Source organism: Odocoileus virginianus, chromosome 14, assembly GCF_023699985.2.
Source record: "Odocoileus virginianus isolate 20LAN1187 ecotype Illinois chromosome 14, Ovbor_1.2, whole genome shotgun sequence".
Classification (NCBI taxonomy): domain Eukaryota; kingdom Metazoa; phylum Chordata; class Mammalia; order Artiodactyla; family Cervidae; genus Odocoileus; species Odocoileus virginianus.
The window spans coordinates 66,044,994-66,065,064 of record NC_069687.1 but is presented as its reverse complement, the minus strand read 5'-3'; the positions used below and the strand labels follow the sequence as shown (position 1 = coordinate 66,065,064).

The 20,071-nt window shown below is 44.7% G+C and overlaps 1 protein-coding gene across 2 annotated transcripts in view; it reads left to right on the top strand.

The window, feature by feature from the left end:
* DOCK2 (dedicator of cytokinesis 2) overlaps positions 1-20,071 on the top strand; it is a 456,669-nt gene that overhangs the window by 121,171 nt on the left and 315,427 nt on the right. For both annotated transcript variants that reach the window (XM_070476853.1, XM_070476854.1), the window contains exon 25: positions 1,249-1,355. In XM_070476853.1, the coding sequence (XP_070332954.1) occupies positions 1,249-1,355 (107 nt within the window). The remainder of the gene's footprint in view (positions 1-1,248; positions 1,356-20,071) is intronic.

Here is a 20,071-nt window from a genome sequence, read left to right as displayed (position 1 = left end):
GGGTTGAACTCACTCTCCCTGCCCTGGAAGGCACAGTCTTAACCTCTGGACTGCCAGGGAAGTCCCTAAAAACCATTTATATTGGAATACCTTTAGATTTAGAAAAGAGCTGCAGAGATAGTATATGGAGAATTCCTACATACTTCTCACTAAGCTCCCTTTATTCACATTTAGACAACTACAGTAAAGTTACCGAAACTAAGACATTAACATTGGCATGACTCTATTCAGTGCTTTCCAGACTTTATTCAGCTCTCATCAGCTTTTCCACTGTTCACATGAAGATTTCTGCTGGCTTCTCATTCTTCTGGTCTCAAGCTCAATGCTGTCCTCTTGGGGAAGCTACCTCTGAACACTGTGAATAAATTAAATTCTTCCCTTAACCCCTGCACCTTTACAACCCCCTGTTCATTTCATTGCATATCTGGCCCTGTACCGATTTGCTTGCTTTTGTGTTGTACATTGACCTTCATTAGAATGTAAGTTCCATGCCAACGGGGACCAAGTCTGTTTCTATTCTATCCCCTCTGTCCTGCACATTGCCTGTCACATATTAAATAGATGCTTAATGAGGATTTGAAAGAAATGAACACAATGAGCTTATTTTGGAAAGCTGACAGGGGTTATAATTTTGTTTCAGTGGCATTTTTATTTTCACTTTATTTGGAAAGAGCTGTCTTCTTTTTCATATTCCAAACTTGTTCTAATCTACAACTTTTCACAGTTTTTTTTTTTTTTAAATTAGGACCTTTTTAAGGTATCTAAAACATTACCAAGTATAAAACATTAGAAAAATAAAATGGTATGGAAATGAAATTAGAACCTGGTTTTAAACCCTTGTTTCTTTGATCCCTTAACTGTGTAACATTGGAAAAGTTAATCTTTTTAAACCTTACTTTTCCCACTTGTAAAATTGAGATAAGCATTGGATCTGCCTCATAAAGTTGTGATGTTTCCATGGCACAATAGATGTCAAGTGCAAAACATGTACCTGAGGTTGAGGTTCTTGATATTATTTTCCGATTTTCACACCTTTTTGAGTGCTTGTTGGTATTAGTATTCAACATCAAGACCAACTATGCATATTTACTGAAGGCATATCACGCACGGGGCAGGGGGAGGGGTGGTGAAGGGAGCAAGGTGTGTGCTGTTTCTGCTTCCACAGCCGGCAGGCTGGGGAGGACTGGTCAGGAGGTGGCAGGGCTTGGTTTGACGACTTCTCCGTGCTCCTGTTTTTCCTGCCCTTAGCCAACTCCTCTATGAATTCTACACGTGCATCCCCCCCGTGAAGCTGCAGAAGCAGAAAGTCCAGTCCATGAATGAGATAGTCCAGAGCAATCTCTTTAAAAAACAAGGTGAGTGTGAAACATCTTGGCTGGTGGGGGGTGCCTGAACCCCCACGTGCCCATCACATGCTGCCCAGTTACCAAATGTTTCTTCTCTAAGAACTCCCTTAGTCTGAATGAAGGGGGAGAGTAGAAAGCAGCTGACAACTTAAATATCAGAATTGAAACTAATTTAAAGAAAACATAGGCTGTGCTATTTGTTTTTCCTGAGAAGGTTTAATAAGAGGCTAGATCTGGAGTCATTTTCATGTAATTTTTGTTTTCAATTTGGCTGTGCCATGTGGCATGTGGGATCTTAGTTTTCCATCCAGGGATTAAACCCCCGACCCCTGCATTGGAAGCACGGAGTCTAAACCTCTGAAACACTAGGAAGTCAAATCTGGAGCTCTTTTGCTGTGAGGTTTTTACTCTACAGAAGAGGAAGTAGGTAAATTTCCAGTCCCTTCACAGAGGCACCAGTGCCTCTGGTCTCCTGTTGTGTTTGCTTCCAGGGGCACTCACTGTATAAGGAAGCAAACACATATATACCATAGAGTCTCCTGGTCTCATGTCATTACTCTCACAGGAGCGTGTTACACAGCTACTCTGGACGTTGCCTTTCTCCATGTAATGGTGTTTCCTGGAGAGCGGGGAAGGACAGTGGACTTGTGCAGCGGTCGTAGTCAGAACTCACCCAAACTGATCTCTGGTGACCATCAGTCCCCAGCCAGCACCCCCAGCCTCAGGGCTCCCTGCTTTTGAGGGGATGAACTGGATGGCCCCACATCCTCCAGCTATGAGTACATAGGGCTTATATGTCAATATTCATGATTTCCTGACACCACTCCTTTTTGTGAGATTGAAAAAGATGACTTTTGAGGGTCAGTTCTGTTCTCTGTACCCTCATCTCAAGGCTTTCCAGTTTGAAATTCCTTTCTGCTCATGCTGGTGTCAGTGATACAATGAGAATCAAACTGTGCAAGGAACAAGGAGTCTTAAAAAGCAGAGGATCAGTCATCACCTATCTGGGATTTATTCAGAGTGAGGCTTGAATATTTATGTAAATTGCCGGGTAATCACAGAAACACTCAGGAACCACTTCATTGTAAAGACTTTTCCCCCCTAATGCCTGGCTAACATGGCGCATCCAGAATTGCTGCCTGATTCCCATCCCATAAAGAGTAGGAGAAGGGCATGGGAAGAAGGATGATCTTGTGATGTTTATTTATGCTTAGAGCTTGCTGACCATTTAGATGATGTGTGACGTGGTTTGTTTGTGCAAGGTGCTTTGTGTAGGTGATTGGAAACTATTCTTGCTAAGACTAGTTATATGTCTTGTATTACTGTTTTGTTTTGTTTTTTTTCAAGTGAGCCTTTCTCAGGTTTCACCTTCTGATTTCCACGTCAGAATGAATTGCCCTCACGCTGAAAGCGTTGAAATACGCCTACCCCTTCCGGCAGCCCCTTCTTGGCTCTCAGGTGTCACTGCAGAGGTGAATCGAGTCCCGTCCGAGGGGCGAGACGAGGGCGACTCTCGCTCCAGATGGTGCTGCCCAGGCAGCAGGGAGCAGAGCTGCTCGGCTCCTGTTCACTGTCCGGAGCTGCTGTGGTCAGCGCCCCGCTCAGCGTCCAGGCCAGATGGGGCGGCAGCGCTGTCCTGGTTTGGGCGTATGGTGTCAGCTCCAGCCTGCTGGGAGTCAGAGGGATCCCTTTACTGGGGACGCATCCCCTGGGCTGGTGGTGACCCCTGAGGATCAGCGTAACCACAGGGCAGGCTGGACAGCTGCTGCCCACCAGTCCTGCTGGGTCCCTGCGTTTGAGTCAGTAAAACCCGCTCGTTCACACTGAGCGACAGAAGGCCCGCCCCAGGGTTGGACACAGTCACAAAAGCAACGCACAACCCTCACCTTTACCTGCACACAGACTGGAAGTAGGTGAGCACAGAGCCCAGTTGGGAGCCATCTCAAAGAGGCTGCAATGTATGATCCGTCAGTCCCTCCTTGGAGTAGGTGTGGAAGCAATGTGGTGTTATGCACAGCTTAAGGGTAACTCCTCTCCCACTGTTTATTTGCTAAGTGAACCCTCTTACAGAGGGATTTCCCTGGTCGTCCAGTGGCTGATACTGCACACTCCCAATGCAGGGCCTAGTTCACTCTCTGCTCGGGGAACTGGATCCCACATGCCACTACTAAGAGATTGCACACCTCAACTGAAGATTCTACGTGCCGCAACTAAGACCTGGCACAGCCAAACAAATACACACATAAATCAATTAATAGTTTAAAAATAATCTGAAAAAGAATATATATAGATATATGTATAATATAGAATTGAATCATTTTATGTACACCTGAACTAATACAGGTATAATACAACTAAGTATAGTTGATTGTAAATCAGTTGTCCTTCAATTTAAAAAGTAAGCATAAATTAAAACAATAACCCCAAGGGAAACTTCAGCTCAGGCTGCTCTTTAAGTCCTCAGGTTCCAAATCAAAACACTCTGATTTCATATGCACACACTCACTGGGTGTCTGTGGCTCTTGGGTGAATGTCTCCTTTATGCCTTGAAATAAGGTGAGTGTGATTCCTTGGCTAGGTCTGAACTAGAATGAAATCCCTCCTGTTGTTCCCCCTGGAAGGTGCACTGTGCCTCAGGGACACAGTTTCCCTTGAGCCTGCACTTATTTAACTGCCAGATGTGTAGACTGCCGGGAGTGTTGTCAGTGATGTTAGCTTGTACTCACAGCCTTGAACACTTGTATTGACACCAATACAAGGAGCCAGGAGGCTTTTAAGCACTTTCCAAAATGTTGGCAGACTATCCTATTGGCTTTTCTTCAGGAAGATCCTATGGAAAAGAGGGCGAAGGTTTACTGGTTAAGGGCTCTGGTTCTTGGGTTGGATTCCTGGTTCAGCCCCTTATCAACTGGGTGACCGTGGGAAATTTACTTAACCTCTCTGCTCCTCAGTAAACTTATCTGCAAAATGGGAAAAATGATAGCAATATCTTAGAAGATTGTTATGTGGACTGACGAGACCAACAGTTCATCTAAAATGCTTACCAAAGCAATGTAATATCTCATACTAGGTGAGCACTGTTATTACGGGTGTTGTGGATATTATTTCTGCCTCTCCTTTTATTTTTCCAACTTCTAACCATCAGATTCTTTGCAATAAGGGCATCCCTTCATAGTTGATAGTCACGAAACCCTAAGTTACGTTTCCTTGTTCCCCTGAAAGCCGTATGTTTTTCTGTAGGGTCTGAGAAACATAGGACTGAATGAATATAAGGACTTGATGTGTATGCACTTCCTATCCTGGCTTTACTGGTTTTTCCAGTTTTTTTTCTCATTTCCCTAGAGTGTTTCTGCACAGGGCCTGGGTGGTATGAACCTGGAGTCACGGGTCGGCTGAGATGTCTGTGGTCTGTCGCCTCGCTGTCCGCCCTGCAGCGGGCCCCAGTGCAGTTACGTGGTCTGGGACGCCGAGCAGCCGTCCTCTGTGACGCTTTGCTCGCTGTGTGCTCAGTCGCTCAGTCGTGTCTGACTCTTTACGACCCCATGGACTGTAACCTGCCAGGGTCCACTGTCCACGGGATTTCCCAGGCAAGAATACTGGAGTGGGTTGCCATGCCCTTCTCCAGGGGATTTTCCCAACCCAGGGATTAGATCCGAGTCTTCTGCATTGGCAGGCAGATTCTTTTCCACTAGCGCCATCTCAGAAGCTCCTTGGGGCTATTTTAAAATATGTGCAAGTGTATACACACACACTTTTTAAATCTTCCTTCTTTCATGGAGGCAACTAGCCTCCATTTGCCTCAACATTTATTTGACCTGTGACCCTGAGCAAATTTCAAGCCTTTCCTTTCAAGCCTCAATTTCCTCATCTGTAAAGTGGGAATAACCAAAGTGAGCCTCACTGGGTTGTTGTGCAGCCTCAGTGGCATAATGTGACCTGTTATCCTGGGGTGTGAGGGCCTCAGGGGTCACCAGCATCCAAGGTCTTTCAGGGAGGGGCTCGCCCTGTGCGAGTGACTTCAGGATTCAGTGGGAGGAAAACTGGGAAATGACGGAGACAAAGTTCCTGTTGCTTCCAGACTAGCCTGGTGGTGATGATGGGAGAAAGGATAAATAGGTATGCCCCAAGAAAACTCTTGAGGGGAGTCTGCGAGAAAACCAAACCTTCTGTGCCTTTGGAACAGATTTGTCCCTGTGAGAACCTAATCTCTAAATAATGTGTCTTTTTAGTCTGATGCTAATCGGATGCGCCATCTGCTTCAGTGTAAACTGCTTTGGGATCCACATTGCTGGCTTTCCTCTATTTCCAAAACAAAGAGGGACAGGGCGGGGGCCAGGAGACGGGAGTGAGACCAACAGGGAGACAGAGATCTGACGGAGATCTGACAGACATTTGGAAACTCTTCCAAGTGTTTGTCTTCAGTGACTGGAATTTTCTTTGAAAACTTTATTGAGAAGTCGTTCTCTGAACTCAAGCATCCTGTTTTTCTTTTATGAAGATGTGGTTTCCTTCTTCCCCCCTCTTTTTATCTGCTGCCCACAGTACCTGGAGCTGCTGGGACCCCCATTCACAGTGGGTCTCTGTGGTGGGAGGGGCAGACACCCCATCCAGCACCCTGAGGGGGCGGCTGTCGTTTCTAATTATCATATCGCAGCAACACTGGGCTGGAGTAGAGAAAAGTCTCACTCTAACAGTGATTACTTTGCTTGGTGAACTTCTGTCACATCTCTGAGCCTCCAGGTTCCGCATCTGAAAAGTGTGAGTAGGAATGTGGGCATTAGAATATGAACTTTTGATTTAGGAAATCCTTGTTTGTGATCCTGGCTTGATCACTTACTCGCTGTGTTCCTTGAACAAGTAACTTCTTTGAGCATTCATTTTCTTTACCTATGAATTAGGATAATGCATGTTAAACAACTACCAGAGGGCCTGACACAGTTGCTGCTTATTTAATAAAGACATCTCTTGCATCCACTGTGTGACAGATAACCACAAGAATAACAATGACATCAACAGCATCCTAAAGGGAGAGACATATGATCATTCTAGAGCCAGACATCCTGGATGCAAAGTCAAGTGGGCCTTAGGAAGCATCACTACGAACAAAGCTAGTGGATGTGATGGAATTCCAGTTGAGCTGTTTCAAATCCTAAAAGATGGATGCTGTGAAAGTGCTGCACTCAGTATGTCAGGAAATTTGGAAAACTCAGCAGTGGTCACAGGACTGGAAAAGATCAGTTTTCTTTCCAATCCCAAAGAAAGGCAATGCCAAAGAATGTTCAAACTACTGCACATTTGCACTCATCTCACACACTAACAAAGTAATGCTCAAAACTCTCAAAGACAGGCTTCAGCAGTTCAAGCTTCAACAGCTTGAACTTTCAGATGTTCAAGCTGGATTTGGAAAAGGCAGAGGTACCAGAGATCAAATTGTCAACATCTGTTGGATCATAGAAAAAGCAAGAGAGTTCCAGAAAAACATCTACTTCTGCTTTATTGTCTACACCAAAGCCTTTGCATGGATCACAGCAAACTGTGGAAAATTCTTCAAGAGATGACCTTCAAGACCACCTGACCTGCCTCCTGAGAAATCTGTATGCAGGTCAAGAAGCAACAGTTTGAATGGGACATGGAACAACAGACAGGTTCTAAATTGGGAAAGGAATATGTCAAGGCTGTATATTGTCACCCTGCTTATTTAACTTATATGCCCAGTACAACATGAGAAATGCCAGTCTGGATCTTCATCAAGCTGGAATCAAGATTGCCAGGAAAAACATCAATAACCTCAGATATGCAGATGACACCACCCTTATGGCAGAAAGCGAAGAAGAACTAAAGAGCCTCTTGATGAAAGTAAAAGAGGAGAGTGAAAAAGTTGGCTTAAAGCTCAACATTTGGAAAACTAAGATCATGGCATCTGGTCCCGTCAGTTCAGTTCAGTTCAGTCGCTCAGTCGTGTCCAACTCTTTTCGACCCCATGAATCGTACCACGCCAGGCCTCCCTGTCCATCAGCAACTCCCGGTCTTTACTCAGACTCATGTCCACTGAGTCAGTGATGCCATCCAGCCATCTCATCCTCTGTCGTCCCCTTCTCCTCCTGCCCCCAATCCCTCCCAGCATCAGGGTCTTTTCCAATGAGTCAACTCTTTACATGGGGTGGCCAAAGTATTGGAGTCTCAGCTTCAACATCAGTCCTTCCAATGAACACCCAGGACTGATCTCCTTTAGGATGGACTGGTTGGGTCTCCTTGCAGTCCAAGGGACTCTCAAGAGTCTTCTCCAACACCACAGTTCAAAAGCAATCATTTTTCGGCACTCAGCTTTCTTCACAGTCCAACTCTCACATCCATACATGACCACTGGAAAAACCATAGCCTTGACTAGATGGACCTTTGTTGGCAAAGTAATGTCTCTGCCTTTTAATATGCTATCTAGGTTGATCATAACTTTCCTTCCAAGGAGTAAGCATCTTTTGATTTCATGGCTGCAGTCACCATGGATTTTGGAGCCCCCCAAAATAAAGTCTGACACTGCTTCCACTGTTTCCCCATCTATTTCCCATGAAGTGATGGGACCAGATGTTTATAATCACAGTTTATTGTGATCCACACAGTCAAAGGCTTTGGCGTAGTCAATAAAGCAGAAATAGATGTTTTTTCTGGAACTTTCTTGCTTTTTTGATGATCCAGTAGATTTTGGCCATTTGATCTCTAGTTCCTCTGCCTTTTCTAAAACCAGCTTGAACATCTGGAAGTTCACGGTTCACATATTGCTGAAGCCTGGCTTGGAGAATTTTGAGCATTACTTTACTAGCGTGTGAAGTTAAAGTGAAGTCACTCAGTCGTGTCCAACTCTTTTTGACTCCATGGACTGTAGCCCACCAGGCTTCTCCATCCATGGGATTTTCCAGGGAATAATACTGGAGTGGGTTGCCATTTCCTTCTCCAGGGCATCTTCCCCACTCAGGGATCGAACCCAGGTCTCCTGCATTGAAGGCAGATGCTTTACCCTCCGAGCCACCAGGGAAATCGATGAGTGCAATTGTGCAGTAGTTTGAGCATTCTTTGGGATTGCCTTTCTTTGGGATTGGAATGAAAACTGGCCTTTTCCAGTCCTGTGGCCACAGCTGAGTTTTCCAAATATGCTGGCATATTGAGTGCAGCACTTTCACAGCATCATCTTTCAGGATTTGAAGTAGCTCAACTGGAATTCCATCACGTCCACTAGCTTTGTTCATAGTGATGCTTTCTAAGGCCCACCTGACTTCACATTCCAGGATGTCTGGCTCTAGGTGAGTGATCACACCCTTGTGATATTCTGGGTCATGAAGATCTTCTCTGTACAGTTCTTCTGTGTATTCTTGCCACCTCTTCTTAATATCTTCTGCTTCTGTTAGGTCCATACCATTTCTGTCCTTTATCGAACCCATCTTTGCATGAAATGTTCCCTTGGTATCTCTAATTCTCTTGAAGAGATCTCTAGTCTTTCCCATTCTGTTGTTTTCCTCTATTTCTTTGCATTGATCGCTGAGGAAGGTTTGGTCCCATCACTTCATGGCAAATAGGTGGGGAAACAATTAGAGACTTTATTTTGGGGGCTCCAAAATCACTGCAGGTGATGACCAGTCAATCCTAAAGGAAATCAGTCCTGAATATTCAATGGAAGGAGCGATGCTGAAGCTGAAGCGCCAATACTTTGACCACCTGATGGAAAGAACTAACTCCTTGGAAAAGACCCTGATTCTGGGAAAGATTGAAGGCAGGAGGAGAAGGGGATGACAGAGGATGAGATGGTTAGATGGCATCACTGACTCAATGGACATGAATTTGAGTAAGCTCCAGGAGTTGGTGATGGATAGGGAAGCCTGGTGTGCTGCAGTCCATGGGATCACAAACAGTCGGATACGACTGAGTGACTGAACTGAACTGATACATGATTTGCTGTATAAGACATATATTTGTGATCCCATGGACTGTAGCCTGCTAGGCTCCTCTGTCCATGGGATTCTCTAGGCCAGAATACTGCAGTGGGTTGCCATTGCCTTCTCCAGGGGATCTTCCCAACCCAGGAATCGAATCTGCATCTCTTATGTCTCCTGCACTGGCAGGCAGGTTCTTGACCTCCAGTACCACCTGGGAAGCCCATATAGGACATAAACATATATTAAATACTTACAACATCCAGGTTACACAGGTATAATTATCCCCGTCTTATAGTGGGCAAACCAAGGCCTAGAGAGTCAAATAATTTTATCCCAGTGAGACCTAGGGTATGATGTATTGGCATATTAGTATGTGATTAGTATGTGATTCTGGAGTAACAAATCAATCTCCAAATATCAATGGTTTATTTTTCTCTTGTTCAAATTCTGATAGAGGTCATGAAGGTCATACCCCTTTTGTCCCTTGTGAAGCTATGCCAGTGGTACCCCTGACCTGTCTGCAACAGGGAGAAGGAGGAGGGAGAAAGCACAGCCACTCTCAAGAACCTCAACCTGAAGATGACACCCCAAGATTTCACCCACAGCCCACTGCCCAGAACCCACCCTTGTTCCCAGCTTAGCTGTGAAGGAATCTGGGAAGTGAGGGGAAGCACACAGAGTCTGATTACTGTCTCTCTCTGCTACTCATGGGCAGCAGTGGAAGAGCTGGATCTGGGGCACGAATCATTTGAATATGAAAGCTCATTTTCTTTCTGCTATATCATGCTTTGTTCTTATAGTGAATAAACAGGAAGATGTGTTCATTTTCTTGTTGAAATGCTTCACTTTCCATGTTAGAAATGAGTGCCTCCTTGCTCCTCCTGAGAGACTTTTTTCCTTTCCTCCTCACTCGCTGCCCCTGGTCCACAGGCTGGGCACCTCTCTGACGCTGTGCACCGGGACCCTTGCCTGAGCAGGAGATGGGACTCTGATGCCAGTGCAGGTTTCTGAAGCACAGCTTTCCTTCAGTGACATGCGGCATAGGCATGCTGCCGGGGACGTGGCATGCCCATGTCAGGCTGGGCAGTAAGACTCTTGTGAAGGAAAGGGCAGTATGGAATAAGCCCTCTTCCTCAAGGGACATGCTCTCGCCTCCTCTTTCCTGGCACCACACATGCCCTCCCACGATTCTTTCCTTCGTCAGCACTGCCTGGCATACCTTCTAATACCCATGTCCATTCCCTACTCCCAGCCCTAGATACACTAACTAGTAATTCCATCAATCCCTTTAAGATCTTCAGTTTTAGGCCCCTGGATTGTTTTGACTTTTTTTAAATTGTAAACATTTCTACTAAGAACATTTTTGTACATTTTTTTGTAAATGTTCAAGAGTCTCTTTGAGGCACAGAACTACTAGTATATTTGCTTGGTCATGTGTGTTAGTCACTCATTCGTGTCCGACTCTTTGCGACTGCATGGACTGTAGCGCACCAGGCTCCTTTGTCCATGGGATTCTCCAGGTAAGAATACTGGAGTGGGTTGCCATTTCCTTCTCCAGCTTGGTCATAGGAAATCTGAATATTTAACTTCAGGAGATACTGCAAAACTGTTTTCCATTAATTTACTCTCCCACCAATAATGCAGGAGAGATTATTATGTGGATCTGAATTCTCTTCAACACTTGATATAGTCCCAATTAAAAAATCTGCCAATAAAATGGGTATAAAATATGTCATCCCTGTTTTGATTTGCAGTTTCTTGATCACCAATGATACTGAAAATCTTTCCTTATGTTTCTTTGCCTTTAGTGTTTCATATCTATGCTATGTCTGTCATATCTTTTGTCCATTTTGAGGGGGGAGGTTGGTTGTATTTCTCTTATTGATTTGCAGGATATCTTACATACTCTTCATAGTCATGTTTTACTGATTTTATGTATTATGAGAAAGTTCTTCCTGCTTGCAACTTGTCTTTTCACTTAACATTTTTTTCATTTCTTACTCTTAATATCAATTTATCCATCATTTTAATAGTCAAATATTTTTGTGTCATGTATAAGAAATACTTCTTAATCCCAGTCTGAAAGATTTTCAGTTGTAATTTTTCTAAGAAAGTCAGTTTTATTTTGGATACACAAGTCCTCAGTCAATCTAGAGAGCTTATGTTTTATGTATGGTGTGAGGTAGAAGTCTGATTTTGTCTTTTTTGCCATTTGGCCACATAGTGTTCCTAGTTTCGTGTGTTGGGCAGTCTTTCTTTCTCCGTGTCAACATGATTTTGCATTTCCACAATGTTGCTCTTCCACGGGGACTTGAGGCAGGGGTGCTGAGTTCAGTCCCTGGTCCACAGTGTGCGGTTTCTCTGTGCTAGCACAACTTGAGTGTGGAAGCATCAGAAGGGTCTGGCAAAAGGGGTAACCACCGCTTCCTAAAGTGCTGGTCCCTCAGTTGTGTCTGACTCTTTGTGACCCCGTGGGCTATAGCCCACCAGGCTCCTCTGTCCATGAAATTCTCCAGGCAAGAATACTAGAGTGGATAGCCATTCCCTTCTACAGGGGATCTTTCCAAACCAGGGATCGAACCCACGGCTCCAGCATTGCAGGCAGATTCTTTGCCATCTGAGCCACCAGGGAAGCAGGCCCCAGGTTAGGCTCCTTTGTTACGTTAGCATCCTGGGAACTTTGTCAGTTCAGTCCAGTCTCTCAGTCGTGTCCAACTCTTTGTGACCCCATGGACTGCAGCACACCAGGCTTCCCTGTCCATCACCAACTCCCAGAGCTTGCTCAAACTCATGTCCATCGAGCTGGTGATGCCATCCAAGCATCTCATCCTCTGTCATCCCCTTCTCCTCCTGCCTTCAATCTTTCCCAGCATCAGGGTCTTTTCCAAACTAGGTACCCAGACATAATCCAGGTTTGGACCTTGTCAATTTTGAAAAAAATGAGGTGGTTTCTTGAAACCATCAGTTTTCTTTTCATTTGTTTCTTTGGGGCATCTTCCTTGCTGCGTTGGCTTTTTCTCTAGCTGTGGTCTGTGGACCGCTCGTTGCGGCGGCGTCTCCTGTTGTGGAGCACAGACTCTCGAGTGCACGGGCTTCCGCCGGTGCAGCTTCTGTGCTCCAGAGCACAGGTTCCGTCCTTGTGGCGCGTGGGCTTAGTTATTCCGCGGCATGTGGGATCCTCCCAATCAGGAATCGAACCCATGTCTCCCTCATTGGCAGGTGGATTCTCTACCACTGAGCCACCAGGGAAGCCTAATCATTTTTCTTATAGTAAGAAATTTCTTGGGCCCATGGGGCAAACTTCTTTAAGTTTCTTTAGGTATCTGATAGAAAGACATGGACCTGAGAGTAAGGAGGCCTGAATAACAGCAGCAGCAGTAATGTCATTAGTGGCGACTGTAGTTAGGCTTAGTGAGTGCTTGTATACACTAGGCACTGCAGCAAGCACAAATGGGCATTGTCAGAATAAAAAAAAAAAACAACAAATGGGCATTGTCTCATTACCGCACAGCTGTGTGATCTCCGATGGCTCACTGAGCTGTAGAACATCTATAAAATCATGAGATTGACAAGGTTTTTCAGAGCTCTGCCAACATGAAAATCTATGATTTAAAAAGTCATTCCCTGAGTGACAGAGACCATACTGCTGAATCTTTCTAATACCATTTAGTGCCTAAAAACACCTTCTCCTATATATTGCTCCTAAAACTTCTAAATGTCCTCCTTGAGCTGAAAGTGAGGGATGAGGATATTTTATAGAAGGTTAAACAGATGTAGGAAAATGGCATGATGCCTTGAAGATCACACAGCAAAGCATGGAATCCTGAAAACGGTAAAATAATTTACTTGCTGGAGCCAATTTATTTTTTTTCAAGAAAGAGCCACTGAGCTCTGAGGATCTAAGGTTTTCTCCTCCGAGCATTTGGAGGCGGGCTTGCCCCTCCCACCTACAGTGTTACAGAGCCACCCCCAGTCCCAGAGTGTCTCTTCTGCATTTGGAGATCTGAGAAGGGGCTGCTGCTCACATCTCTTTCCTTTTCAGTGTGACTGATAGCAGAATTAAGTCTCAGAAAGAAACCTTCAGATCCAGAATCAGAGAAGACAGTGATCTAATAAGCTGCAGAACAAATCCAAGAGACATTTATTAAACTGTTCTCTCTCTCTTTTTTTTTTTTTTGCTGAAGTGAAAAAAAAAAAATGTTGGCATACAATCAAAGAAAAGAGTCCCTCTTGAACCTCCCCAAATACTTAGAATAGCAGCTTTTAATGACATTACGGAATACAGTTTAATTGAGGGCGGGGATGTGGGGCCCAGAATCCCAGATCACTTCTTTAATGACAATCCAAATCAACTCTTCTGCAATTAAGAAAAAAATTACCCTCATTAAAACTAGAGAAGAGCAAAATCAGACTGTTCTTATACCTTTTGATTCATGTTCCATGGGATATTTTCCAATTTTGCAATGACTGTATAAGTAGAAACACAGGAAAGGAAGGAGTTTATATAAATCTTTAAAAAATTGTATGTTTACTCCAAATGTTTTTATTTGTTTTCATTGTGAAGTTACAGTTAGAGGTGGTTTGAATGATAGTGAGGCAGGTTTCAGAATGTTTGCAGACTTTTATGTTGATCTGTTTGATTTTGCTGGGTTTTTTCTCCATATCTTCCTAGAATAGGAGAAAGTTTCCTTATGACCATGATACAGTTGAAGACTAGGTGCAGATTTATTTCAGTTCAAGTAATATTTATTGAAAACCTAAAAATGTGGTAAGACTGTGCTATGGGAAATGTGAAAGAAGTACATAATAAATAATGTCATGGTTGCCATTTATTTAACCATTACTTTGTTCCAGGTGCTATGCTAAGCGTTTTCACACATTAACTCATCTTATTATCAAGACTTCCCTGTAAACTGTAGGTAACAGTATCCCCATTTTACAGGTGAAGAAACTGAAGGTTAGAGAGGTGGAGAAACTTGCCAAGAGTCTTAAACCAAGCAGCATGGCAAAGGCCAGGATTCCAGATGGGGTCTGTTTGATTTCAACATGAACTATCTAAACTTCTGTGCAAAATAGCATCTGGAAGAAAAACTTTTCTGTCCATAAGCTCCATAAGGGAGCTTGTGGAGAAGGCAATGGCACCCCACTCCAGTACTCTTGCTGGAAAATCCCATGGATGGAGGAGCCTGGTGGGCTGCAGTCCTTGGGGTCGCTGAGTCGGACACGACTGAGCGACTTCACTTTCACTTTTCACCTTCATGCATTGGAGAAGGAAATGGCAACCCACTCCAGTGTTCTTGCCTGGAGAATCCCAAGGATGGGGGAGCCTGGTGGGCTGCCATCTATAGGGTCGCACAGAGTCGGACATGACTGAAGCGACTTAGCTGCAGCAGCAGCAGGGAGCTTACAGTTGGGAGAGAAAAGGCTTACCCTAAAGATCTTCAAACTTGAGCCTACATAGGTCATGAAGGTAACAGAAATGAAGGTGCAGAGTGATAGTTACTATGGCATTTTATAGAACCTAAGCAAATGTATTATATTAATATACACATACATATATACATAAAATTAATGTCATCATCAGTTATATTTTTTATAACAGATTTTCCATTTGCCTAGTAAACTTATGAAACTTTATTTCACAAAGAAATATGATTCCTTTCATTTTTTTCCCCTGAAACACAGTGCCGTTTGTTCCGTCATTCATTCCCCGCCTTTGAGAGAGAAGTATACAGAATTTCTTTACTACTATGGAGATGGGACTTCCCTGGTGGCTCAGATGGTGAAGCATCTGCCTGCAGTGCAGGAGACCCGGGTTCGATCCCTGGGTCTGGAAGATCCCCTGGAGAAGGAAATGGCAACCCACTCCAGTACTCTTGCCTGGAAAATCCCGTGGACAGAGGAGCCTGGTAGGCTACAGTCCATGGGGTCACAAAGAGTCGGACATGACTGAGCCACTTTACTTACTTACTCATTTGCTAAGGAAATGCACGTGGAAATGATCAACCCACGCTCATCTCAGAGTGGGGAGCAGTAGGGAGTGGTGAGGACTGGAGAAGTGCCTGTAGTTGGGCATATGGCATGGCTGGGAATCAACGCCAGGTGGCTGTTAGCAGGTCAGTGTGTGGGCTCAGTGCTACCTAATCTTTTTTTTTTGAGAGAGAGAGAAGTCCCCCAAATGGTTTTTTAATGGAAAACTTGGTGATTTATTTTTTAAATGTTATTTTTCAGGCTGAGTAAAATCTGCCTATGGATCTAGCACAGCAGTGTCTGGTGTAAATTTATGATTTACAAGGTTTTTAATAATTTATAGGGTTTTAATAAACTTTTATAAATTTATAGGGGTATTTACAAATAATCCCTTAAGAATGACTACTGGAATTCAGTGAGAGTAGTGCTTTTGGAATGTTGGGGACAAGAAGAGGTAGGGTGTCAGCTGAGTTGTGAGGGCTAGTGAGAGTGGTACAGGCCGTCTCCAGAGAGCAGTCTTTGGGAAGACCTTGTATAGACAGGGCCAGAGCACCGTCTCACTGCAGACCCCTGCCTTTCAAGCCTTAAGAGAACCCCAGGCTCATCCCTGCCTGACATATTCCCTCACTAATGAGGGCCTCGGATCACACCACGAGCTCCGATTATGTTGTCTCCTGGGAATGCTGGACCAGTGCAGGAAAAATGACATTTATTGTTTATATAAATTAATATAATCAAAATATTGTGTGTTTTTTAAACAACATTTAGAAGTAAATAAAAACCCCTATGAACTCATGATTTGGAGTAATGATTGTTAGTCTTCCTCTCTTTTGTATCATATTATATATAACTGGGATAATGTTTTACCAGGCTTTTAACCTGCTTCTTTCATGGAGGATAATTAGGAACCTTTTCCCATGCCATCTTAAGGACTTTACACTCTGTTGTATAGATGGGCTATAATTGACTTCACTATTTTCCTATTTAGGGACATTGAGTTCATTTAATTTTGTGCTAGACAGAAGTATTGGAATTCATTGTCTTGGTAAACAAATGGATGTCCTTTGTGCTTGTTATGTCTTCCCTGTTCATGAACCCAGCTTACCTAGTGCTTGCCTAAGATTTTGACTCTGCCTTCTTCCTCCTTTTACAGACAGACAGACACACACACATACACACACAGGAGTTTTCTTCCTCCTTGTGTGGTAGACTCAGTGCAAAGCAGGCCATGTTGTCCCCTCTTAAAAAGCTGCAGTAGCATGTTCCTACTTGGGAATGCCATGTTTTCACAGCCCCACCGTCATCCTGGGTGGTCGGGGGTGTGTCTGTTCCTGGACCTTCTCCTCAATACCGGGCCCTTAAGTGCAGCCATGCTGAGACCCCGCATCAGCCTTGGCAGCCAGAGTGGATTTGCTGAGCGTGGCACCCTGCGGGCTGGAGCGGCTGCCCTAGAGGAGACAGCCACCAGAGTAAAGAGGGAAACCAAACATCCAAAGGCAAATGAGGCTCTAACTATGGCTTTAGCTAAAGAGGATAAAAGTATTCGAGGAGAGACATCTCATTTCTGAAGTAGATACAGTCCAGAGCAGTTGTTCAAAACAAAAGTCTTGGAGCAAGTCCTAATTTTGCTGCCTTGAGCAAGACACTTCATATCTAGAGCATCCAATTCCTCATCTGTCAAACCGGAACAATCTGGGACATTTATCTCATTGGTTTACTGTGAGGATTACATGCGATAATGCCTGGGAGAGGCTGGGAAGGGTCTGACATTGAGTGAGGACTCATAAATGGAGTTTCATTGCCACCAGTAACCATTACTAGTATTACCAGTATTCTTAATCATCTAACAGCAGAACTGTTAGATGTGGAATACGGAACTGGAGATCAGGAGACTTGAATTCTCTGTTCTACAGTTTTCTATCTACTCTGACTTAGAAGTGAATGAATCTCTGAGTTTTATTTTCCTTGTCTTTCAAATGAGAAGCTTGGATAAGAGGCTACTTGGAGATTTGAGGACCTGCATGTGCTGAGAACTATATATTATCCTCTTCATGGAGCCTTCTGTCCCCGCATCTTATAGGCACTATTGTTATCTCCTGTTTTGCAGGTACTGAGGTTGAGACTTAGACAGGAAGCTGGGATTCAACCCCAGGCTCCTGGTTCAGTTCAGTTTAGTCGCTCAGTCATGTCTGACTCTTTGCAACAGATGGATTGTAGCACGCCAGGCTTCCCTGTCCATCATCAACTCCTGGAGCTTGCTCAAACTCATGTCCATCAAGTTGATGATGCCATTCAACCATCTCATCCTCTCTCATCCCCTTCTCCTCCTGCCTTCAGTCTTTCCCAGCGTTAGGATTTTTTCCAGTGAATCAGCTCTTTACATTAGGTGGCCGAAGTATTGGAGTTTCAGCTTCAGCATCAGTGCTTCCAGTGAATATTCAGTACTGATTTCCTTCAGGAAATCACATCCATACATGACTACTGGAAAAACTGTAGCTTTGACTAGATGGACCTTTGTCAGCAAAATAATATCTCTGCTTTTTAATATGCTGTCTAGGTTGGTCATGGCTTTTCTTCCAAGGAGCAAGCGTCTTTTAATTTCATGGCTGCAGTCACCATCTGCAGTGATTTTGGAGCTCAAGAAAATAAAGTCTGTCATTGTTTCCATTGTTTCCCCATCTATTTGCCTTGAAGTGATGGGACCAGATGCCATGATCTTTGTTTTTTAAATGTTGAGTTTTAAGCCAGCTTTTTCACTTTCCTCTTTCACTTTCATCAAGAGGCTCTTTAGTTCCTCTTCACTTTCTGCCATAAGGGTGGTGTCATCTGTGTATCTGAGGTTATTGAGGTCCATTCTATACTTAACTGCCTGCGTGTCACAGCATTCAGGGTAGTGGCTGAGCGTACACTTGCGTCAAACGCATTTGTTGGCTGCCTTCCAGGCCTCTGAGCAGCAGGGACGGTGGTGAAGCGTGGGGCAGTGCTCACACTGCACACTTGTCTCCTTTACTCAGTCCTCCCAGATGTAAACACTTAGACCTTGGGGGCAGCTCCCGATACCTCAGCTCCATTTAACATAGAGACTGATAAACACTTGCTCTACATGGCAGGTGGGGTTATTTTGTGATTTACCTGAAAGATTATATATGCACATGTACATTAAAGAACTTTGCACCACTGGGTGGATCAAATGTCTGAGCTAGAATGGATCTTAACGACCAGCTGCCCAGAGATGGTCCAATGCAGCAATTGAGAGAACCTCTGCAGAGGGTTCACACTTGCATGTACAGCAAGCTGGCTGACTCCCTGCTGCATCTACCAGACTAGCTGCTCTCTCCCTTTCCTTCCTAAGAGCAGTAGACGCTCTCATACGCCCAAGCCCTCTTCCACCTGCTGTCCCTCCTTCCCCACCCTACTCTCTCCCTCTCCCTCTCCTCCCCGCCTCTCTGTCTCTAACCAAGACTATTTGACTTAAATAAAAGATTCTATATCTAAAGAAATCTCTGGAAAATTAATCTGGCTCTGATTAGGGATGCTGATAGCATGTAGAGGGAGGTTGTTGTTTCATGGGTGGGGCAGGGAGTACACGGAAACTGTGCTTTCTATTCAGCTTTGCTATGAACTTAAAGCTGCTCTAAAAATAAAGCCTAGTTTTAAAGTATTAAAAATGCAGTAAACACACAAACACACACACAAGCACACAAACAAACTGATCTGCCTCTCATACCATCTATTTTGCAGAGGATGGGGCGAAAGGCCCTGGAAGGTTAAGTGGTTCTTTCAAGGTCAGTTAGTTGTCCACACACCAACCGTATCACTGGAAGTGGGACTCTAGCATGGTTGGGTCCTTTTTCTTTCTGGTTTAAGAACACATGTTGGTGCCTTATGGAGGTGGCAAGGGAATGAATTCCTTTTCATTGCCTGTACCCATGATTGAGGGACTTTATCTTTGGTGGCTCTCAATATCACTGCCCTGCCACAAAACCCTGTGAGCTGGCCATGGGGATAACTTCCTGAGGCCCCATCTGGAGGAACCACAAAATGGTGAGGTGGTGATTCAGGCTCCCTGTTCCCACCCCACTGCCCACAGGCTCCCAGCCAAGCAGGTCTAACATCTCCCTGTCTGTGTTTCCGTCTCTCTGTCCCTTTCTCCCACCCCAACCCTCCATCTTCCCCAGGCAGCTTCTTCTTTAAATCTACTCTCTTCAACTCCATGGTGGAGGAAGCCCACCTTGCCCCTTCTCCTCTTTTTAAGCCTGCTTCAGGCACTCACTGATTTTTAGCCAGGCTCTCCTCTGCCGTGCCCTGGGGCTGCAGAGTGTGTGGTAGGGGTGCTGATGGACTAGAGGCCCCGCAGAGAGAGTGTGGGCTGTAGGAGGCCATCCCGTGTCATTTTCCCTCCCAAAGAGAGCTACAGCCAATTTTCTTTCTGGGTCATCTAAGATGTAGGCACACTTGCCAAGGTGAGCACTGTTACACTATTTTTCTGTTCTTTCTCATCCAGCTTGAGCCCTTTTTGTCCTGACAGTTGCCTCTCTACTCTGGTTGCAACTGGTTCTGTTACCCACAAGGGACAGGGTCAGCCCTGATTAGGTTTTTAAATTTTAAGCACCACTAACCACCGCCCTACAAATAATGAAGGTGTATTTTTTGTTTTACTTTTTGAAAAGATGTATTTATTTATTTGTCTATGCTGGGTCTTCGTTGCTGCGCGTGCGGCTCTGTCCAGTTGCGGCGGGCAGGAGCTGCTCTCTCGCTGCGGTGCGTGGGCTCTGGGCCCCAGGCTCAGGGGCTGCGGCTGGCAGGCCCTCGAGTAGGGGCCCAGCGGCC